This window comes from Anopheles arabiensis, chromosome 2, assembly GCF_016920715.1.
Source record: "Anopheles arabiensis isolate DONGOLA chromosome 2, AaraD3, whole genome shotgun sequence".
In the NCBI taxonomy this organism is placed as follows: domain Eukaryota; kingdom Metazoa; phylum Arthropoda; class Insecta; order Diptera; family Culicidae; genus Anopheles; species Anopheles arabiensis.
Window position 1 is genome coordinate 106,266,953 of NC_053517.1, and position 24,282 is coordinate 106,291,234.

A 24,282-nucleotide genomic window follows, 5' to 3' on the forward strand; every position below is an offset into this window, starting at 1 on the left:
CCCTGGCGGTGTCAAAGGTGAGGGAGAAAACAGCAAGAGAGCGCTGGCACACAACCCTTCGCTGGCTGGAAGGAAAAGCTGCGGGCTATAGGTGCGCTGCTGGGAACTACCGGCTGTACAGTGAGCGTGTGTGTGTGTTTGGTGCGTTTACGATCGCATTTGAGCGATCGTTAGCTAACTATGGCCCGTGTAGAAGCAATGGGAAAATGTGGCTGGTTGTGAGAAGATTTTTAATTTAAAACCCGCCGTTTTCAACGCATCTCCAGTGATGGTTCAGGAGGCGCATTTGTTGACAAGTAATGTGCGAGTGAAACAAAACAGTACAGGAAAGGAACGAAAGAAGAAAACACAAAAACCCGCACCACAACAAAGACCGGCGGGGAATGAGTGAGAGAAGAAACTACAAATTAATAGTGAAATGAAACAGGGCAAAAAAACAAAAACAATTAAACAGCTCGTGATAGTGAGCGAGTGCGTGAGATGAGCTCGCAGCATCCGCTTCCGATGTGAGCAGTGAACCAGAGTGATCCAGTGAGCAGGTCTCACGCCCGAGCTCTCTCACTCGGCGTAAAATGCAGAACAAAAGAAGACGAAAAATGAAGCCACACGGTGGATGATGCTCTGTTTATCATTACGTCGAAAGCATTCCACCGGGGCGTTTTGTCTGTTGTTTTGCCCTTTCTTTCTTGCGCCTTCTGCTCGTTCGTACGCTACCTTCTCGGCGCGGTCTCCTCTCTGTGGCTCCTCGTCTTCACAGCGAGACGCTCGATCGCGGCGGCTGGATCTTGCGCTACGGGCTACGGTACGACCCGCTGCCTCAAGACGGCATTAATACGTTAGAAGGTGCCGAACGGTAAAGACACACTTCAGTGTTTTCGGAGTCGATCTACAATCGCGGTCGCTTGTCGCTTCGCTGATCGCACCGATCCTCTCGCAGATCAGGTGGAAAATTGAATCGTTTAGCAGGAAGTTAACATAAAGTAATTTGTGCCTAGTGGTTACGAGGGCGGGCTTGATATCTCTTTTTGTGTGATAAATGTGACCGTTAATTCGATAATCGAGTTTGATTTTGCTTGAGTATTCTTTAGGTTTAGATGTTGAATTTTAATTGAACAAATGTTTCAAAGCTAATATTTTCACTAGCTTTGATTAAACCAGTGAACAATTGTAAAAACATTTCCCCTTTTCATTGCGTCACGCGCAGCGTTCATTGCAGCGGCGTGAACAATGCACCAAACGTAAATTGACCCTTTTCCTTGTTTGTTTACAGCAGACTTTCGTTTCATTCCGCGCGCAATGCAGAAAGAAAGCATCCTTTCCGTGGTATGGAAAGGCGCAGTGAGTGTCGTGCCGTTTGGTAGCCAGCGCTCTAAAGGCTCGAGATAAAGCACCATAAAATCCCGAGCACCGTGTACGAGTGAAGTAATAAAACAAAAAAGTGTGAGAAACGCAATGCAGCCGTCTGTAGCCGAACCGAACAGGCTGACCAAACAGTGAAAGCTCATGCTGTCTCGGAAGGAATTGTAATAAAATTCGGTGTCGCTTGAAGTTGCCGCGTGCAAGTGCAAGTGGTCGCTGCTCCACCGTGCCCACTTGTTTGTTTATTTCAGTGTGATTCGAATCCTTAGAGCGCCCAACGGGGGGGTTCCAGGCGAAGTGTAAGAAGTGTTGTGCTGCTGCCGTTTTGGTACTGTAGGTTAATCCGGCTCCTTTGGAAGGAACTGCCGATAGGCGCGGGAGAAAGGAAAGGTGATATTTTGCAGTGCGCGAATTTAATCCGATCCCGCGCGCCGGTCGCGTTGAACCAAAACTAAACGACACGGGGTTTGGTGACATGGTGCCTTCGTTTGTAATGATGATGATGATGATGATGGTGTAGTGGTAGCTGTGTTTGAAGTGAAGTGCTAGAGCATCCTCGGAATCAGTGGAAAAGTGTGGTGAACGAGTAGAATAAGAGGAAAAGCACTTCCGTCGTGGCCATCGTTCTTGAAGTTGGTTCGCGTAATCAGCTCAGTGGTTCCATTGGTGGGGTGAAGCCGCCACCGCCAGTCACTGGCCCATGGTTTTTGATGTGTGTGTGTGTGCGGTAAGGTGGTGAAGCAAGCGAAAGCAAGTATTTGCCCGGCAGGATATTATCCTCGGATTTAGGTGACGGCTGAATAGGAAGAGAAACGATCCTTTTTTTGCCGCTGCACCATGGCGATGGTAAGTGAATGCTGTCCGAATGTTGGCCATAAGTTCTCGTTTATTGTTGTTGCCTTTATTGCTTTTTTGGGGCTTTTTACGAGTAATTTAAAAGCTTTTCCTGGAAGAGCGGGTATTAAGTTAAGCCTATTTAAACAAATGTTTTATATTTCTTGTTAAACACAATGATAACTGTTATTATTAATCAGCAAAAGTAATTCAAAATTATGCCGTTCGAACCACCTTTCTTCAACCATTCTTGTCAAATTTTATTTCTAAGAACGTGTTGCACTCTTTCCAAAAACGTAAGTTTTCAAACATAAAACAGACCGCCCTACCGAAAAAAAGGAACAAACCTTCAAGAAATAGGACCACATTCATCGTTTTTCTCGATATCAAACGAACATGCCAACGAGATAAAAAAAATAAATAAACCAAAAAAGCCAACACGTGCTCACAGGGCCCGGAGTCTTTTTGTGTTCCGAGCAATGCAACTGAAGTGCACTGGAGAAATTCCTTTCCCTTCCAGGAAACTCGCAACTACAACCACTACTGACCTGCAATCTTTTGCGCCCTCGAGAGCAGCCAGTTTTTATTGCGTCCGTTCCTGCATTTCTACGCTGACAGGAAGCCCACGGGGACGCAGGTGACCCACACACACACGCACGTGCGGGGTTTAAAAGAAAGCCGGGCGCAAGTGAAGGTATTTCAAGAAGTTCAAACAACTTCCACATAAACACAGACACACACAAGGAACAGATACAGGGGTGTAAGGGGAGTTGAAAAGCGGCTCCGGTGTCAACTTTGACAACAAGCTCGGAATTAAAATGTTTGAAGGCAAATGTTTGCCCTTTTGCGTATTGACACTGGGCAGGAGTGGTTAAAGGGCGGTGGTGGTCCCCACTAACCTTGTTGTTCCTTTGCCGGCGGGAACGGGTCGCCCTTGTTTTTTTGGGACACACTCTTGTACGGGCTTTTGATCGAAATCACGTTCGAACGATTTACAGCCACCTGACCCGGGCGACTGACCCGGGCCCTTTCCCACCGTTACAACAACTTCACCTGCCACGAGACCGTTGAAATTTCAAAGCCAACATTTTGTTTGCCGAGGGTTTATGTTTCGCGGAAAAATATAATGAAATATCGGTTTCCGGCTCACCAAGCGTCACGCGAACTCCACTGTAAACACCAATAAAGGTTTGGTTGGAGATTTTTACAACGGGCTGTATGCGTGTGTTTGTTTGTTTTCACGCGCTTTTCCGGAAATGGCAGAAACGGAACGGGATGTAAGGGGAAAGCGAGAGGCTATCCGGGCAAAGTGGCCGGATGTTTGGACTTTTTGGCAAATAAACCCAATGGAGTTTGGATGGGCATGAAATGGTGAAATGGGGATGAGTGGCAAATAAATGTTAACGGCGAAAAATGCCAAACATTTCATGCCAATTTGGGAGTTGCAGCAGGTGCAATTATTACCCACCAACTGCACCCAGTCGCACAATACATTTGTCCCACAAAATTGCAATTATTCATCGTTACAGCGCATTGTTTGCATATTTTTGCATACTCGCAAAATGGTAGCAAAACGGTAGCCGCAAAATTTGAGCGAATTCAACCTCCCAACATTATGCGTTCGATTGCATATGCAATCCATTGGAGCAATTGGAGTGAATAACAATATTTTCGCATTCGCAGCCATGGCTGACCTTTCAAGCATTCAATTATCGAGCCCAAAATATGGGTATTGAGGTTAGGATTATGAAATATTTGTAAAAATAAAGGCACACAACCTGTTGATTGATGCCGAAACGCACACAAAATAAAGCGAACACTCTCGAACGCTTCTAGTGCATTATCGAGACAAACAGAAAAGCAGGTTGCACTCACGTAATTCCAGGGATTTGCGTTGATACTGCGACTTCTTACATCACGCACTACGCAAATTGCACAATTGCACTCTAACCGTACGACCTGTCTCCTTCTCTGTCTTTTTTTCGCTCTCGCTTCGCAAATAATAATACCGATTAACCGCAATGCGAGAGCGAGAAATCAATCAAACCGCCGTTGTTGCAAACCACAGCAGCACCAGTAGCAGCCATTCATGCCAATTATTCCAACACTCCAATACGACCCCGAATCAAGTGCAAACACATGCCCCTTCTGTTTAATGCACACCACCCGAGCACACGCAACACAATCATTCATCCAACGATGCAGATGATCGCTTCATCGATCGTTCGCTCCGATTCGGTGGCTCTAATGGTATTATCGCATCGTTTGGGGGGTTGTTGGCGTTATTTTTCGCTTGAAGAGGGGCCAGTTGGTGCCGATATGAGGGGTGAAAACAACCTCCGTCACGTGGAGGCGTATCGCTTCCTGGTGTTGGTGGGGGCCATGGTGTGGGAAAGTTGACGCAAGAAAGCTCCGCGCGAGCAGAAGGGAAAATCTTACACACCTTTTCTTTGTCTTTAAGTTCACGGGTTTGCTACGGCTTGTTCGTTCTGTTGTGCAATCTATTCCTCCTAAATAGAACAATGCTGTCTCAGTGTGGTTTAGTTTGGTGGAAATTAAGCTCGCCTCGTGCCGGGAGTAAAATGCTCATTATACTCGGAAAGAAAACGGATTGCTTATTATCGCAAGCACATCACAATTAATAGGGTTGAAGCTGGCATGAAAGTGGAGAAAACCCCCTGTTGGACCTCCCGCCGGCACTGTACTACGCTACCAGTGGTACACAAGGCGCCCATTTTCTTTCCCTTTCAGCACACTTTTGTTTGCTGCTCTTGCATCCTGCACCCCGATGCGCGATCACGACCGATCGATCGATTGCATAAATCAACATTCGACCGAGTACGGCGCTTGGTGCATAAATTGTCATCCCTTCCCTTGCGTTTTTGCTTGCGTTCTCTGTTGACTTGCCGTTGTAAGATGCTTATAAAGTGGAAGAGACACGCCACCTCCACCAGCACGGTGTGCGGCGCGGGTGGTCCCGGACCTTATGCGCGTCATCGCATCATATTCTTCCGTTTTTCTTTCCCCCGATTGCATTAAGGGTTTCTTCACGGCTCTTTCCCTTTGGCCCAGTTTTTCCTTCCCGTCCACCTTCCACCAGGAATGGTAAGCGTTTAGCTATGACAAACAATTTACAGTTCGCTTCCACTGCTTTCTTCCACGCAGAGGACGCAAACGGGACGGCCGGCACTCATTACGCAAACAAATCATTTGCATTTATTGGTCTCACCCAGTGTACGCGTGTGTGTGTGTTTGTGTCTGGACGGGCGAGAACGGGTCATGAGCTGGATCATGCAGGCGGGTGTTACATCGAAGGTGACACAACTCTGTATGGCTTTTCTTGGTGCTGCTGGGAGCAAAAATGCCGTCTTGCGAGGTGACGTTCTGAACACTTCCAAAGCAAAGAGAGAAGGAGGCTAATTGACTTTTGGACGACTTTTCTTTGCTGACGTCGATGGATGGAAGTTTTATTACACGCTCTGAGTGTTTTGTTTGATGCTTCTTTTAGATGAAATACACCGGAAATGAGGCCATGTTCCCGCTGCATAATTTTACCATCAATCTATTGCAATTTCAGTGCTTTTAATGACAAAAATTTACAAATCAACGTCGTTAAATTAATGCTCCCAAAACTGTACTGTAAAATTCGATTGTTTAAAAGCTTGGCGAATTTCATTCCCTCGCCAAATTTTTCTCATCATAACGTAACACCCACCCCCCGGCTGGGGGTTGCTAAAATGGATTTAACGCTTTAAAAAAAAGAATCGGAAGACGAAATTAGTTAATCTTTTGCTGCAAAAGTAGCACCATTAATCAACCCGTAATAAAATAGCAGTCGCAAACATCGGACGAGTCAGCTCTTCTCGATCGCCCTCACCAAACGCGTGCGAAAACAAACTCCCCCAAGTGCACAAATGCTCAAATGAGCGAAAGCTGAAGCTAAAACATAGCAACCAAGCCTCTGGTCTGGCTGCTTTAAATGAGGAGAAAATCAGTTAGAAACAGTCGAGCCCACACCCAACATGATGTCGCGAAAACAGCGCAAGCCTCTTTTTCGCGACGAGGGCTGAGAAGGTGGAAGCTGTCACCCAGCACCGCCTTATTAGTCTCCCGTTCTTCAAACCGAGCGGCTCTCGGCAATCAGCTGGCAGTGCAAACAGCGAACAGATGATAAATGGTGCTCGGTGTCAAACGATTATATGCGTTCGAGTCCGTCATAAAGTTGCACTGGCCGCACTGGACTGGGCTGTGGTCTCTTATTTTTAATGCACACCCTCCGTGTGTCTCTCTCGCTTGTGCTCGTGGAGGTGTTGATGGAGTGATAAATGCGGGTCTGCGCTAATCAGTTAATCAATTACTAACTAGCGCAACCCTCGGCCGCGGGGAAACGCGCTGAACCTTTCTGCACTGACAGTGCCGGGAAAAATGGCTCTCGCGTGTCAAAGCATAAGATTTATGCTAAAATGATTGCAAAGTGCGACAAAGTAAAGGCAGCTAGGTGTGTGCGTGTTGTGGAGATGAATGTTATGTTTGCTGGTACGCAGACTAGCGGCTTTCGGTGGGCTTTTGATTGATGGCGAACCGTTTAATCAACTGTAATCAGGCTAAGGAGAGATGTTTCCCTGATAAAAGGGCGGCAAATGGGTTTACGCGATTTAAAGTCAATTTCCCTTTGATAATGGCTGATGAATACTTCCGGAATGGATGAAGCATTGGAGCAGAAATCTTCTCAGCTCTATTCCAAGCCAAGCCTATTCCAGAAAGATAAAGGCAACGATTCAAACTTTTTTGCACTTTGATTAAATTACATTTTCTCAATTTCAATTCAAATCGGTTGTTATTGCTGTTGTGGGGAGTCTTCAATTTATCGCTCACTATTTTATGCTCGTTCCGTGATATATATTCCACCTCCAATGGGCTTCCCGAAAACAACGATCCTATGGGCAACTTTAGTCGTGAAACGATTTAGACGACCATCAAAAATGTGACTTCTCCTCCGCCCTGTCAAAAGTGACATTTCCATCGAAAATCTCATCAACGGAACTCCGGCACAGCACAGGAGATAAAACAACACCGTCTCCGTTCCAAATTCCCGGGCACCGATCGTTCCCCGTCCACTACTGGGAATAAAGTTTTTAGATTTAGGTTCTTTTTTTTTGTTGGTCGTGCAAAAATCGCTTTTCAAACACACAAACCACCCCGAAACAGCTCCGGAAACGAACGATGAACGATTTGAAATTCCAATTTTTGCCATCAAAGTCCACGGGCACACACTCTTCCTCACACCCGGGGGGTCTGGCTGCCGCCTGCTTCCGGACTGCCTGATAATAATGCCCCCAAAGCGTGGAGCTGTGGGGTCACACCCGCTGTGGGGAGAGGTTGGTTTTTGCTAGGGCTTCCCGCAGAAAGTGAAATCAGCGAATCAGCACTCGCCCGCACCGCGACGGTGGTCGACAGTCGTCATCAGAGTTGGGCGCGCGCGCGCGTGTGTGTCTATATGTCACTTATGTTTTATTCATTTGCGATCAATTCCTGGACTCTGGTGTCTCCTTCTTCTATCCCAAAAACCGCACAAGACAGCACAGTAAGGTGTGTGGTGTGTGGTGGCAGCAGCATAGTTTACATTTCGCGCTGTTCCTGTTGCTGTTGAGATGCTACGAGATGAGAAGCATTTGGCGCTGTAAAGCACATCAAAATCGGAACCAAACAGCGCAGGACGGTTATCGGAATTTGGCACAGCAAGGCGATACACACCGCGTTTCCGGATTTGGGCAAAAAACTTAAATTTTGAATCCATCCAGTTTTTGGCAAATTCCTTCCGAACGAGTCTTTGACAGCAGTTGTGAGAGGGTGGACGCCTCCGAAGAGAAATGGAGTAGAACTCGAAGGACTTTGCATAGTTTGAATTAATTTATCCAAAGTGCATAACGTGCGGGACGTGCCAAAACAAAGCAAAGCAACACAAAGCGTGACATAAAAATAATTTTTCATAAAACAGCACTTTCACTTGCGTCCTCCGACGGTGGAGCTGGAAGAGTGCGTCGCGACGAAGGGAGGGAAGTGGAAGTTGGTCATTCCTTTTCAAGTTTTGGCACGCTGTTAAGAGGGAGACCCATTTGGCAGTGGAATTTATTTTATTTATCTGCATTTATCTTTGCACGATCGTTTGTCTTGATTCCTGTTTTGATTATACTTTTGTGTCTGTGTGTGTGTTGTTGTGTTGAGCCATATTGGAGGCTTTTTTTTCGACATAAAATATACACCAAACCTGTATAAACATAATTAAAAATGCTGTTTTTTTGGCATCACGAGCGAAAAGTGTGCCATTTTCATTAGCTTAATTTGTGCCTTGTTAGGCGAGTGAGGGCCAAGTTTTGCTTTAATTCTGATAAAAGGAAGTCCCTGCGAGGGGGTGGAGGTTACGCTTACAGGTTCGTACGCTTCTAATACCGCCACTGATGGGCTCGCCTTCTTGTGCTTCCTTTTTTGCCCTTTCCCGGGCGTGTTTTTCGGGATAAAAACCGTAAAATAATCCTAACAAACAATTCCACGAATTTCACAGCGGGCAAATGCTTACCCCTTGTCTGCCTCTCTGCCCATCACTCGGTACGATCTTTGATGTCTCCGGGGAGATAGTACGCAGAGCAAGAGCACCCCAATAACAGTCTATTCATCGGCTTTTGACCGAAAATTTAATTCCCATTCTCTACCGGCTCGAGTCAGCTTTTAATCGCACGGTCAGGCTGACAGCATCCTCCTCTAAGCTGCCCTTTTGATTTCCCCCTCACCGCTCTGAGTTTGGTGAAAGATTCAACGATGAATGGCGCTGATAGCAGTCAGTACGCACCAACCGATGGACAACCCAGCTCCGGGTGGTACTATCGCGCAATGTTTTTCCCCGTTCCATCCGGTACCGGTTTGGTGGTCAATGTCGTGATCTTCTGCTCATCCGTTGTAAAATCCACCGGCGGAGAAAGCCTCCCGAAATAAAAACAACAACAAAATACCTGGACGGCGCGAAAAACAAGCGCGTATACCTTTCAGTTTCGTACAATGCTGCATACATTCCCCCGGGCAGCGGGATTGTTCCTCATTCCTCTGAGCGCCCGGGCCGGGAATGGCTCCGCCGCGCACAGCGCAAAGGGCGGGAAAACAATGGTCAAGAGAGGGTTTCGTGTGATTTAAAGAGAAAAACTGACCACACGCTCAGCGGACCGGGCGTACCAGCGAAAGTTATTACGCGCGCGCACGGGAACTTTGGGGACGCACCACCTCACTGGCAAACCTTTTACGCAACACACAACTTACGCGTGGGGCCATTTTCCAAACCCGCCGTACTGGTGTGCAATTCCAAAGTCAGGCTTATTGCGGCCTTTTGTTTTTCGCCTTCCCTGCTGCTGGTGAAGAAGATTTTGGCTTTCGATAGGGGAGTGAACAACCTGTTCCTCCACGATCACGATGTCGCTTGTTAGGTGGCAGCTTCCGCAGCAATTGCGATTGCCCGCGGCCGGAAGTTGCCTCATCTCGGGCAGTGGCGGTGCGTAATTTCGGACACCGGCTCCGTCGCACCATCTTCACATCATCTTTCATCATCGCCCAATGCGCGGCTGGTGCCCGGTGAAAGATCGCTTTTGTAATGATGCGCTGCGGTGGTGAAGAAGATGGTGGCTGGGAAAGGTTAATTCATGGTGAAGTTTCACTTCACGCTCGCACGTTCAACCCCCTCAGTTTTCACACACACACACACACACAGGCGGTGTACCCCAACTATTATCGGAAACATTACTTTTACCGGTTAATGTGGAAGACTTTTTCCTTCCTATTCTTCCACGGCTAGCAGCAATAAATAACTCGATTGGAAAAATTCACCTACCATCAAATGATTGTTAATATTTCGACGCTACCCAGCGCTATCTCGTGTTTTGTTGAAGGTTAATTTGTTTTTAATTTTTCCGTCGCGACTTATGCTCGCGAATTGTCGCTCATTTACTCGCAATCAAAGCTTCCCCAAAACCTTTGGGCGGGAACGATTCCTTTCCTACCTTTCGAACAGTGTGGATAATTTCGATAATTGAAAAAAGAAAGTATTGCTTCTATTTTCTCCTACCCCGCAGTGTCTAGTGTCTTCGGAAGTCGTCGGGCCGTAGGGGTCGGTGATGAGCCAATTAGATGGGAGTTCTGCATTTTTTTTTGTTGGGCTTGCTGTTTTACCACCACAGCCACCAGGGAGATCTCTGTTGTATCGCATGGTGTGTAATTAGCTCTATAATACACCCTAAGGGTGTGACCACCGCGATCGTGATTACGGCACGCCTGCTGAATGGGCGTCCATTGTTCCTTCCGGCAAGACGGCAAGGCACGGACGCGGAATCTGGACGGGTTTGTTTGATTGTAAACTTGCGCGTTGATTGATTTCGCTTGTTACGCTTCATTAGAAGAATTTCGCTATTGCCCGCCAAATGAACCGGTGTCATTTTGAACAGCGCGTTTAGTGCCAGCCGTAAACTCACAATCTCCGCTTCATCATAAAAAAACGTGTCTAATTATACATCTCTCATGTTTATTTGCAGAAAATGACAACGCTTCGGCTTATTGCGATAGCCACCTCCGTGTGTGTTCTTTTACACGTGGCGCACTGTGAGCCAAACTACCAGCCCCAGCAACAGCCGGGCGGGAACGATTTTAGTGGCGCCGGTGGAGGCGTCAACACTGGAAACGCACTCTACGGTGCACCAAACCAGCAACAGCAACCGAGACCCTATCCGCCGGCCGGACCACCCCCACTACTGGCTCGCTTTCGACCGGCGAACCAAGCCACTACCCCGGCTCCGACCTTCTTCCAGCGGATCTCGAATTGGTTTTCCTTTCTGGGCGATGACGGTGGTGACCGACGGCAGCAGCAGCAACAATCGTCACAGCAACAACAACAACTCCAGCCACAGCTGCCACAGCTTCCACCGCAGCGCCATCTACCGCCACAGTACACCGCACAGCCAACACCGTCCGTGCAAACACAGCAACAGCTCCAATTTCAACAGCAACAACAACAACAACAGTTTCATCAACAATATCAACCACAACAACCACAACAGCAACCAATACAGCAGCAGCCATTTCCCTATCCGTTTCAAATTCGCAACGGAAGTCGGGCGACCCAGCTCGCTCCCCAGCAGCAGCAGCAGCAGCAGCATGTCGTTGCTGCAGGCTTCCAGCCAAGTGCCCCCGTACAGGAAAGTTCAGGCTCGAGCTACCATGCTGCGATAGCACCGGGGGTACATCAGCACACATTCGGGCCGTCCACACTGCAGCAGCAGATCGTACCGCAGGCGAACGTGTTCCGAGACCCCGAGCCAACAACGGGCAGACCTCCCGTCGCGAACATTGGCGAGGTAAACTATCATCCGTGCAACAATGTCCCTTGGGTACCGATAGCACCTCCTCCCGAGTATCCAACGGCTGTCGGTGGAGTTGGTGGATCTATTCCGGCTGCTGCTCCTCCTCCTCCAAAAGTGCCTCCAAAAGAGTTTCCAAGTGTGCCGAATCGACCTCCACCGATCAAGATACAAGTAGCACCGAAAGGACAGGTACAATCGGTTAACCCCTACTCTGGTGCCTCGGGAGGAGCACTTGAACCGGCCATTATTACAGCGGCACCACAAGCCCAGCAGCTGATCCAACTCCAGCTTCAGCAGCAACAGCATCAGCTACAAAATCTGCAACTCCAGCAACTCCAACTACAACAGCAACAACTTCAGCAGCAACTCCAGCAACTGAAAACGACCACCTCCAGTACAACGGTTCCTCCTGTGGTTCCTGTTGCAGCACACTTCATTACCAAAACGCCCGATGCAATAGTGACTGCTGCTCCTTCTTCCACCCTGCAACCGATCACGCTGCGCCAAGTCTCAGCCTCTTACTTCACCAACAAAGAGTACGCACCGCCGGCTAAGCTGTTGCCGATCCAGAACGAAGGCAAACCGCTCGCTCCAATACCGTTGCCCAACCTGAGCGCTACCCCGATACCGCCGCTCTACACGGCCGGCTCGTTCCACAGCGATCCGTACAAGTTCTATCGTCCCTACCGTCCGGTAGAGCCCATCCGAGAGCTTGGCCACGGATATCCCACCTCCTCCAAGTCCATGTCCAATAGCTACATCCGCTACCCGCACGATCCGGCCGGCAAGAACGACTCAATCTTTGATGTAGAGCAATTTGCATCTTCTGCCTCGTCGTCCATCTACACCACAGTGGCGTACTCGAACGGTGAAGACTCGAAGCCGGCAGCATCGGAGAAGCGTAATGTGGCTACGAGTAGCAATGGAAGTAGTGGTGCCAACATCCCACCACACGGAGGTAACAATGGGGATGACGCTGAGTACGACTCGGAAGAAGACGATCAGAACTCACCGATCATTCGCACCACGATCGAAGTTTCGAGCATTGTGCCTCAGACAAGGTACTACGGTTCAACGACTACACCGGTTAGTCCTATCTCGAGCACTACGACACCGCGGCCCGAGCGGTACAGTACCTTTCCGGCACCGGCGCCGTCCGATCTTGGCAACGGTGTGCAGATTATTTACTCGGCCAATCTGCAGACGAATCCTCCAATCAATCCGGTAAACAATCAGCTAAGCGAAGAGCAGGAGGAACCAACTGAACCCGCGGCACAGCGTGTCGTTCAAACTACGACGGTTCGGGCCCCAACGACCACAGTGGACCCGGAAACAACACCTCCAACTGACATCTACACGGAACCGTTCCGCATTGGATCCAGTCTGCCGATGGAGTTCCAGAAACAACCCAGCCCCGAACCGGACAGCCAAACGGTGGCAACAGCCTCGCCGAGTGATGATCCTCCATCGACGACGGCCACTCCACTGCCCTCCTCACTGACGGCAACGTTCGGCGGGTATCAGAATCTAATGTCCACGAAGAAACCGAAACAAATCCAGATCATCATACCGTACAATACGTTCAAAAAGCCGGAACCGTTCAAACCACTCCCACCTCAGGAGAACCTTGAAGACTTGGACTACAACGCACCGGCAGAGTCGAGCATCGTTACGTCGAAACACGCGGAACGCTCCGGACCTACGCCACCCTCGGGTAATGCCATCCAGCAGTCGTCCAAATCCAAAACCCGCTTCATCGAGAACGACTCCGTCAAGTACTTCCAGTCAACCACCCATCTGAAGGAGATCCTGCAGAAGGAGACGACCCAACCGTTCATGAAACCGCCCACGAAAACGCCACCCAAACCGGCCAAGGTGAAGAAGGTTCGCCCGATCGAGATCTCCAAAGAGTCGAAACCATTCACCGTGCGCATACCGAAGATGACACCGCTGCCACCGGTCGTAAGCCTAAGCAGCCTAACCAGCGTTCGTGGTGGTATGGAACGTCACACCACACCACTGCCCGATGAGGGCAGCAATGCTGCCGGAGGAGGCTCACGAACTCTCTCCCCACCGATCGCCCTGTCCAAGTACGCGCGACCCGTCACGCCCCACTACGTTAACGTGACGCGCGTCAAGATCTCCCCGACAACCTACGCACAAAAGTCGCGCACGACCATCTCGCAGCTGCTGCGCACGACCAAAATCATCCCCAAAGGTCCCAAGCTGTTCGGGAACGATTTGCTCGTCTCGGAGACGGTCCGCACGGTCCGGCCGCCCCTATCGCCGGCATCGACCACGTACCAGCAGCATCGCCGTACGACACTTCTAACAACCTCCTCGACCACACCGCATACAACGACAACCACCACAACGACGAAACAACCGCCACCCCCACCCCCGGCACCGGTGCATGAAGATCCGGCCGGTGACAACACGGTCGGTCCCATCTACGAGCGTACCATCGACTGGGACATTGATCCGAACGAGCTGCAGCGCAAGATCGACACCTGGACGGAGCAGGAGTTCGGATCGGAGGACTTTGCGCGCAAAGCCAGCACGCTGTCGCTGCACCGCGTCACCAAAGCGATACCGTGGGAGTTTCTCACCTCGACCATGCTGCCCGCCCTGCACGACAAACCGGGCAAGAGTAGCCGGTCCGGCTGGCAGCACGTCAAGATTGCCATATCCCCAATAACGAAGGAAAAGATCTACGTCGTTACGCCGCAGCCCTGGACGGTGGCAGCGGTGCCACAGCCGCATCATTACCACCATCATCACAACCATCATCACGAGCATCATCCAGCGTCGTCGCAGGTGCTCGAGGAACGGAACGGGCGTGTGCTGACGCCACGGTTCAGTGTACGGCCAACGCCACTGTACTACAAGGGCGGTGGCATCTACCAGACCGGCTCATCGACGGTGGACGTATCACCGGAATCTGGTAAGTTTCGGGATGGGGAACCGTTGTTTTTAGGGAGGAGCTAAGGGAGGGACTACAGAGTGAGCTACAGGTGAGCTACGGAAGAACATACTCTACCACATCCAGTTAAGAAAAAAGCGTATGCAATGACTTACAGCACAATCTTGCCGATGAGTATTGGTGAAACTTACCTAAAACGAGAGAAAGAGAGAAAGAGAAAAGACGAATGGAAAAACATGATTAGATGCGTATTAAAGGGACACTGTAAATGTACACAAAATGAAATGATTTTTTGCGGGATTGAAATGGTTTAGTAAAATAAAGTGACAATTCTCTTATAATGCCGTTTGTCTACTTTACAGTGAACGATCTGCTGGAGCAGAAACCGAAGCATCGATTTAGCATCAGTAGCAGCAGCAGCAGTAGTTTAGCTGCCGGCACTGGGACAAAGGTGAAACACCTGCTCCAGCAGCGAAAGTACGTCCGGAAGAAACTGCCCTTCGGTGGTCCGGGCACGGGCCGACCCAGTTCCAGCCGGGAGGACGTGTAGCTACGGCCAAGGTTGACAGCAACCAGAGTGGAAGAGCACAAGACGGAAGAACGACTTTAAGCAGGAAATTACCACACGTACCAAAGGCCGTTCCTACAGACTAATCAGTTGAGACAGCAAACGAAATGCAACCAATAGGGAATAGGGTGTGTGGGTTTGTGTGCAGTCGCGTACGCACCGGTACGCAAATAAGCGTTAGAGGTTCGCTACAGCAACCGATAAGGCGCGAGCTTACACTAGATAAATGAAACTAGGTAAATATAAATCAATGGCGACAGGGCGAAACCAACACAGTGCCGGCCCATTTGTCACGCGTTGGTACAAGGGACCATCGGAAATAGAGACATGGGTTTGGTTTTTAGCCGTCACTCGATTGGTAATTAGCGTGCAAGCGCTCTTTGGAGCTTCCAGCCAACGCGGTATACATACACCAGGGGTTCTTGCTAATGGGTAAGGTTTGCATAAACGCATAAACATAAAACAATACTTTTAGTCTGTGATTGATAGGGGTGTAGTGGTGGGATACGAAGAAGAAGGAAGTTCCATGATGGTGCAACACATCGGTTCATAAGGTTGTATAATTGGGATAAGGTTCCTTTCGCAGGCCCGGGGGCATTAAAGGTAACAGTTCGCGGCTCGCGGTGGCGTGGCTGAAGACTGTGCGCAACCATCTTCACCACGAAGCACGAGCCGCACTCGCTCACCTTTCGTTATGATTAACTGACTGAACGCAGATGAAGAGTGGTGCAAAAAAAAAAACATTAGAAAATAGACAAACGGAGGTTAGGAAGCAAAAAAAACGATGCGGGTTCAATGAAAGTGCGTTTGAATAAATGCGCTAATTAGAAGACGGCGGCAGCTTCATACTAACTAACAAACCCCTCCTGATGATGCTTGGGAAAAACAACCGCACAACGTTGCGGTGGGATGTGAAATGTGCAGCACCAACGATTGGGGATTGGAATAATTGGCTGAAGAAAGTGAGAGGAATTAAAACAGAGAAATATGAAGTTAAGGTAAAAAACTCATCAATTGAAAGCGAACTTTTTCGCACAAAAGTGAACAAGACAAGGTGGTTAGACATTAATTATGGGGTACGCCGTTTGATAACCCTTACCCTGAGGCGTCGACGTTGAATCAGTCAGTTTGGGTGGCAAATAGAGAGAGAGATAGAAGGATTGGATTTGTAGAAAATGATGTATATTATAGGGAGGATAGAGAGGCGAGCAATAACTTACGAGCGATATTGGGGAAGCTATTTAAAGAATTTATTTAATACTTTGAGCGTAAGTTGGAGGGAAAACAACCTGCGTGAAACCCTGTACAGAGGTGTGAGTGTGTAATGGTAAATAAATCGTAACATGAGTCAAACAACGTGTAACAAACAAATACAGCCTTTCTTGCAATGAATTTATAGGCTTACAGGAGTGATTTACTCGGAAAGAAATAATTATGATCGGCTAATTATTATTATTTTAATAGAAGAAAATAGTAATAAGTAAATAAAGAGTAAGAGTGTTTCTTTTAGTCGAGCCTGACAACGGTAGATGAAAACAAAACCACAAAAACAAAACAAAGCTAGACAAAACATACGCATGAGCAGACGCACGCACGATTCGACCAAAACGAAGAAACCAAAAAAAAAACAGACACAAACAATCAAACAACGTGGGAAAAGGTGGGTGGAAATTTGCAACGCCACATAATAATAAAGAGAAAAACTAAAGTAACCAAGAACGGGACAAAACAAAACCACAAAACGAACATAAACCATGATGAAAAAAGAGAGTGAGAGTAAGAGAGAAACAGAACGAATTGAGGGGAAAACCACACTAAGCGACTAATAAATGAAAACAAAAGTATTAAATTATTGCGGAATGTGAACTGTCTGTTGACTGCGTGTCTTTCCTCTTTGTTTGCGACCGTGTGCACATCCCTCCATCGCCCATTCCCCTTTTGGTTATCATCTGCGGGTGGAGGTGAAAGGTGAAAGAAAGCTTCAGCAGAGCGGGCGCCTCACGGGAGGGAAATGAAATCGAAAGCGAATGAAGCAAAGTTCTCACGCATCATTTTGCGCCGCTAAAGAGAATGGCTTGGTGGGGTCTTTGTGTGTGTGTGATGAGTTTTCCTTCCCATTGTGGTGCTGGTTTTCCCGCCTTTGCTGCAATTCTGCTGTTTTTTTTTACGCAGCTCTTCTCCGCGAGATGAACTTTAACCCGCCGGTAGAGGGCGTACACGTGCCTGCGTGATCGGCGTGTCTGCGGATGATCGTCATGGGGCGGGCGTGGATGGTTATGATACTATCAATTGTTCGTCAAAATTGAAAGCGAGAAATTGGAAGCATTGAAAAATATTTCATGCTTTCTTTGTTTTAGTTTTAAAGCTTTGCTAGAGCATTGTTGGGGGTCAATAGTTCAGTACGTTAAACAAGCTATATGGATTTGCTTCAACGTTCCAACGGACTTCAACGTGACCAGCAACGAAAGGATCTTATTTCTCCGACTTCGAATGCTCGCTTCTCTTTAACCATTAAAAATAAACTTCCAAAGAGGAACCGCTGGAATTCCAACGAACTGATGCCAATGCCAAAGTGCAGAAGTGGCACAAAAGCTTACCACCAATCTCACAGTGAAACGAGATAATTGCATCGCAATAGAATGGAAGACGCAAAACGAACCGAACTCCACACTTTGCATACTAATCAACCGTCACCAAACCGTTGGAAGCGAATGCTAACTGCTCGATTGCTCCGTTGCTTCTCCGTTGGCCAGTGCGATCAATAATTAGTTTGTTTAATCGAAATGACCTGGGACTGCAGTTAAACCCAACATTAAAAAAAAACACGAGTTCATCTAACACTGCACGGGGTGTAGTGAAAACTTTACCAGTGAAGAAAAGCAGTTTGGTCGATTGACATCGCAGGCGAACACCTTTTGCGGAGTGGCGTTGGTAGCCTTTCCTTGTTGATCCCACCGAACGATGGCGTGATAAGATAAGATTTTCAGCAAATGAAAGTTGCCGTTTTTCTGCAGAACAGTCAGAGCGGGAGTCGGGGAGTCTTAATTACAACGGGAGTGCAATCGTAGAGGTTGTGGTTTAGGGAACGAACGGTCTTTTGGTTGAGGAAAGGTGATTATTTTGTTGTCCAACTCACCGACAGAAAGTTTTCGAAATCGATTATTGCAATTTCAGGTTTACAGCAAAGAAGAGGTGGGGAAACAGGAGTGGATGGTTTTAAGATTGATAGGATGTTATTGAGCAGCTTACGGATAATCTAAACAATAACAGGAAAGTTCGTTGGTTCGATTAAGAGATTCCCCCTTTCCAGTAAAATGTATTATGTTGATACCAGAGAAACGTTTTAGGTGTTTTAAGTAAATAAAAGTGGTTGAAAGGGATTGATTGTTTGTGGATTATCAGTCAGTGATTCAATTAAAACGTAGGAAAGAGTCGAAGGAACTTTATTCAAAGAAAACTGTTCTTTTACTCCAGGTTCGTATTCTACTCAAAACCATTCGCGGTGTTATCGATGAATGCTTTTGAAACCTTCTAATCGCTATTCAGAACGTCCCCTTTGTGGTTGTATTATTTTAATAAACGCTAAAAGATACACTGTTTGCATACTTTCAGGCGTTTTGATGTTTTAAGCGTTATTCGAGGCATTTATCGCAGATATTCCCTTCAGAAAGGAAAGATGAAGAAGCAAAGAGGAGGAAATACTTTGAGACTATAACAAGAACTATAAAACGCAAAATAATACAACCAACAGTTAAAAGTTCATCAATAGCACATTAGCACCATCTGTTCGTGGTATCATCGTGGCAGCGCATTTAAATTACCAGTGGCAAATGATACTGGAAAAAAACATCCCACCAGCTGATAGACCAGGCTGCAACTAATCACACGGCAGCAAAGAACGTGCTAACTCAATTTTTCAAACGCTCCAAGAAAACGTCCCTGGTCTGGTCAGCATGCGACATAATCCGCATTCAACGCCGTTCCTCCCTCAGGGCGTTTGTCGTGAACTAATTACAATCACACTAATGGTCGCTAAATTTCTGCAATTAGCAACTTTATCTATCTGCGAAGATCCAGTGCACCCGAGGTCCATGGCGGGATCTATGACGGGAAGGCGATATAAAAGAGAAAAAGAAAAAAAAACTCTTCTAACGACACAAAACCGTTGACATCTTTCCACTGGGCTACACTGATTGTTCATCTTGTTTTTTTTTTATATTTTGCATCTGTGCGTACTGGTAGGTGTGTACGTAGGGGAAGAGTAGATGGAAATAAATTTATGTTTTTCAAGTTTGCAAAATCTTATAAGCGTCTCCATCTCGCACCAACTCCTATCGCCTACGCGATTTTGCACGGAAGCAATCATGGACCTGCCGGCAGGAGTTTCTGTTGTTCACGCTGACCAGCACCGTTGGATCTGTTACTATGGTTATAGAACGAAGCACACCTTTGGCGAGCCGGTGGAAAGCTTTCGTTTCGAAAACGACGGTGCGCCAAGTAAGTTCAAGCCGCTGGCACTGACGATAAACTTTTTAATGGAAATTGGATGCTGGAAGCCCGGTCAGCCCGGAAGTGCACTTCCATTCGTTCCCTTTTGCACACGCGGCCAAGCTGGTCCATTCCCCGAAAAGGTACAAACAACACACAGCGGCGTATAGGGCACAGCAGCACAAAACTGTGCATCATTAGCATTGCACCGTGCATCGATGGAGGATCATCGATCGGGCCCGTCTATACAGGAGGTTTAATAAATGGTTGTTTTTCTGCTTGACCGAGAAGAGGTGAGGAGGTTAGTGGGCGCATTTCCAACCCAGCCATTTTCCAACCGATTCGGTTGTGTACGTGTGTAATGCTTACTCAATCGAACGTGAGGGATCGATATTACAACCTCCGTATTACCTAAGCCCTTGGCCGTTATCTGCCCCGGTATCGTTCAAGCATCGTTGTAGTGCGTCGTAAAAGCGACCGGAAGTGGTCGATGGAAAGTCGATGCGAGCAGTCTAGGGGGTAGGCCGGAGCCGGAGGACGCTTTTCCGGCTCGATGAACAACACGGCATCCGGTACGACGGCATCATCATCATCATCGTCATCCGATCAAGCCTTCGGCTCGTCCTTTCGGTGTGTCTGAAGTGCGACGAAAAAGGTTTATTTTTATCCGCACTCACTTCATCAAGCCATGTTGAGCCGACACAGTAACGAAGGGGAGAAAAAAACGAGCAGCATCTTATTGCTCTTATTTAGGGAAAGAGATTTTACTTTCCTTAGTTAATAGAAAGGACTGTAAAGAAATTGGTGTCTTCTTATTTCTAAGCTTTCTATAAAATAATATTTTTTAAAGATTTTTGTCAAGAGCAAGTTGTCTGCCCACTGGACGGAGTGGTAATGAAGGGATGACAGTATCTCTACTGATGCTTGAACGGTTCGTGTTTTTCGTATCACTCTCACACCGGACACTAGGTGACAATATGTTCCGCTTCACTGGCACGACCGGCCAAGCAACGTCCGGAGGGCTTATTGTGCGATAAAAATAAACGGTTCCGTACGAAATATTGCTCCCAAAAAAACAAAAACTACCCTGGGGTTGCTTGCTACATGCCCATCGTTATCTGGTAAGGTCCCACTTACCAGCCCGGTGGTTGCCTAGTCCGTCAATTGGAAAATTGGTATCATCGGGATTTACGAGCTTTCTGTATGTTTCTCTTTCCCGTAAAAAACGATCCCAAACAACAACACTCGAGCGCAATCAATCGATAAATCAAACCCATCGCTGACCGACAGTGTTCGCGTTTTAAAAATTCATTCCCTTCCCGGGACGCCCCGAATGATAAATTTCATTTGTGGCAGAACTTTTAAAAGCAAAACACGGTCAAACATAAAGCGGTAGACTCTCTGTCGCTCTCTCCAACGGAATGGATGGGCGTGTGATTGGAAGTAACGCGTGGCCGTGTTTGTTAATTTTCCCGTTGCCTTATTGTGCTCGCTCTCCAGTGGCATGGCACTAAATGACGAGAATAATCGTCTTCTGTCTATTGGGGGGAGGTGAAAGAAATTGGGGAGTGAGATGCTACCTCGAAAGTAGATAAAAGTTTGACACTTGTTTCCGTTGGATATACACAGCACAAGAAGCTCATCTTGCTGCTGACGCTGCTACTGCGCTATAACTCGATCTCAATATTTGATGGATTTCCTTCCCTTCGAAACGACTTAACTTCACTTAACCTTCAGCAGCGCGGGGCTGGGAGGCCGAAAAGTTGACGAGCATTGTTGGGTTGGTAAATTTAATTAAAACATTACAACAACAGTTAAGCAAGTGTTGCAAAACACGGCTGAACCCCGAACCAGAAGAAGGAACGCCACGGATTTCATCCGATCTCTTTCCTCTTATTCTTGGTGCTTTTTCTTGTGTGTTCGGATAAAGTTAAGCTTTCTGGCGAAAGTTTACCACCGTTGCTTGCAGCAATGTAGGCGTGTAGGGGGTCGCTGGTCTTTGCGGTTGCAAGCGCACCGGCGCCTAAATGTGGAGTGTCGAGGCTGGCGTTTGTTTGGGAGAGTGCAGTGTGCAGCGCACGGGTTTCAAAATCGTGTAACGGCTCTAATTACTCGCAATTTTGTTTTGTTCCGGTGCAGTTCAAGGGAGTTCGATTCGGTGGAGCAGAATATTTTTGTTTTATCCACCGACGTGAACTTTACAGTAATGACTAGAAGCACTTATGTAGAATAATAGAGTGCTCGAGTTTCACGTAAGCGCTACTAGGATAATCACGCAAAATAGAATCAAAAAGATGAAACCTCGCTGAAAGTACTCTGCATTCTATTTAGCACTGATATTTCACGTTTTTTATGGCTTTTCATAAAGTGCTTTTCACTGGGGAAAACTATTTTCCACTATTTTATAAACAAACCACAAAACAACCAACAAAACCGAGGTATTTCTGGGTAAACTATACCCATTTGTGCATAGTTTCCACCCACATTACTACGCCACTGAATGTGTGTCGCTCGCTTCAACTCGACCTACTTAACCAACGAAAAAGAAATAAACTTTATCCTGCGGGCGTTTTTAAGGATGCTTAAGAGTAAACTTAATCCCCCTAACGAAAATAGCAACGTCAAAAGCGTATCCTTTCCGAAGGGAATGGGCTACAACGGCTTAAGGGGAGTTGCTTTGATGCTAAAAAAATCACATGCAACATTACACTTACATGAACGTTCTCTTTGTGAGGACGAAATTGGTAACGGAAGCAAAGAACCTGGAAACCCTCTCACTAATTCCGTATCCATGACAACAGAGTAGCGTTACATCGCACAATGGAATATGGTGTAATTCAGCTCAAGTATGCTATGGAATTTGTGCATTTATTTGCTCTGGTTGCATGCACACTGTACTGATCTAGAAGTGAATACACTGCTGCTAGAAACCGGCATACAGGACAACCACGAAACGAGTTGAACATTCGTCCTATTAAATTAATAACGCTTTAGATGAGCAAAAGCCCTTTTAATTTTGAAAAAAGCCGGAACTATCCTAAGCCCTTGCTCGATCTCCTTCATCCAGCTAACAAGTGTACCGCTTAGCGTAACATGTGTCACCGGACTTTGCAACGCTTGCAACACTTCCACATGCCTTATCTCGTTACGCACACGGTGCCAAATTAATTGCCATTAAGTATTCTCTCAGAACCGAACCGCTAACGAGGGCCGTTACCAGGAAACCTATTCTACACGTGGCTCTAAAAGTTGCTCTTTGAAGCGTTCGGCACTCGAGCTCGAGATCCGACGACCGGGCATAGGATTAGCTCTGCCCCGGGGTTCCACTCAAATGGAAAGAGCGCATCGCCACAACAGAGCTAGCAAAGGAAGGGGATTAGATTTTTATGTCCACTAATTTAGTGTGTGTACGTCTTTAAGGGTGGGCTTATGCACTCAATCTATTAGCAGGAGAACCACCCTGGAGCGGCATTTGAGGGACCGTTGATAAAAAGTATCATCCATTTGCGGCACGATTTGTAACGAGCGTAATTAGTAGCTGAACGACTTCTGACACGGTGAATTGCAGGTAGACAGTGACTAGACAGTGATCGACACTGCCCCCAGAGGATAATTTGTGCGGATCTAGGGAAGAGCTTAACGGAGCTCATTTTTCCAAGAAAGTGAGTCTCTTTGCACTCGAGAGAAACAATCAAGACAACGATTTCAAACCGATCCAAATCGTTTTAATATATTGAATTGTTTGAAATCCCTGCTATGATCGGCTTAGGACATCCTAATGCCATCTTGCACCTCTTCAATGATCATACATTTCTCCACACCTCCGTGCATTACTCACGCTTGACAACAGGAAACTCTATAAATATCACGTCAACCAATCAGCCATGCACATTAGGTCGTTTAACCAATTAGCCACCAGCCAATCCAATCCGAACTACTAAACCGTGCTCAATAATCGTGGAAAAACGCACCCGACCTGTGACGGTATCGAATCGTATTAGTCGGATTTTCCACATCATTGCTTTTTCTACATTCTGCTTTACGCACTCGGCTCATCGGCACACGGCTGTCGACGGCCGGGGGAGCTGGAGCCCGTCAACGAGAGACCCCGCACAGAAGCATCGTAGAAGAAGGGGCATGGAAGTATGGTAGCACTAGCAAAACGGCACAAGGTTTCATCCAAACGAACGAAACGAACTTTCCCACGGCTTATCGATTCTGTCCGTTCGCTGGTGTAGACAACGGCTGGCTCAATCCATGGACAGTATATGTTCTCAATACTATCACCCCCCACTGGCCGGGAAATGGGCCATAGGTAATAAGGATGTTACGCTAGATCGATTCTTGTCTGCGCTCTCCTTGTCTTGGCACAAAACACAGCAGCGGGGATGGCGACGGTATATTCAGATTGCTTCACACACTTACTTAACTTCATTTCAAACAACTGGGATTGCATAGCGCATAACCTCGGTTCTTCTGTATAATGTATGCAGGGAAAAGATGACTCGATCTATGCTGCTACAAACGTGTCTTCAAACCCGATCCGACAAACCCTCCCAATATAGCGTGTAGATACTGTACGCCAGAAACCCATGTAGCGACGGCAACAGCAACAGCAGTTAGCGTGCCCGTGTCACGGGTAAACATGCGCCATCCCAAGCTGTAGCTCCAGCTACTCCGGGCTGTAGGGCTATAGAGGGGTGCGTGTGTTTGGA

General features: G+C 47.4%; 2 protein-coding genes across 17 annotated transcripts in view; one reads left to right on the forward strand and one right to left on the reverse strand.

Annotated features, from left to right (window-relative positions):
• The window catches only part of LOC120898120 (high affinity cAMP-specific and IBMX-insensitive 3',5'-cyclic phosphodiesterase 8), a 130,867-nt gene that overhangs the window by 31,653 nt on the left and 74,932 nt on the right, over window positions 1-24,282 (reverse strand). For 6 of the 16 annotated variants that reach the window (XM_040303524.1, XM_040303529.1, XM_040303523.1 and 3 more), the window contains one exon: window positions 14,667-14,702. The exons of the other annotated variants lie outside the window; for them this stretch is intronic. In XM_040303524.1, the coding sequence (XP_040159458.1) occupies window positions 14,667-14,702 (36 nt within the window). The remainder of the gene's footprint in view (window positions 1-14,666; window positions 14,703-24,282) is intronic. 16 annotated transcript variants of the gene reach the window in all.
• On the forward strand, window positions 1,272-16,444 carry LOC120898119 (mucin-2-like). The gene is made up of 3 exons (XM_040303522.1): window positions 1,272-2,205; window positions 10,764-14,532; window positions 14,874-16,444. Exons 1-3 carry the CDS (start codon window positions 2,197-2,199, stop codon window positions 15,059-15,061), a joined length of 3,966 nt encoding a protein of 1,321 aa, XP_040159456.1. The 5' UTR covers window positions 1,272-2,196; the 3' UTR covers window positions 15,062-16,444.

What these genes read in the sequence shown, in the direction of transcription:
- LOC120898119 (XM_040303522.1), top strand. An exon ending in GGACGTATCACCGGAATCTG is followed by an intron (nt 14,533 to 14,873) that starts GTAAGTTTCGGG and finishes TCTACTTTACAG; the next exon opens with TGAACGATCTGCTGGAGCAG.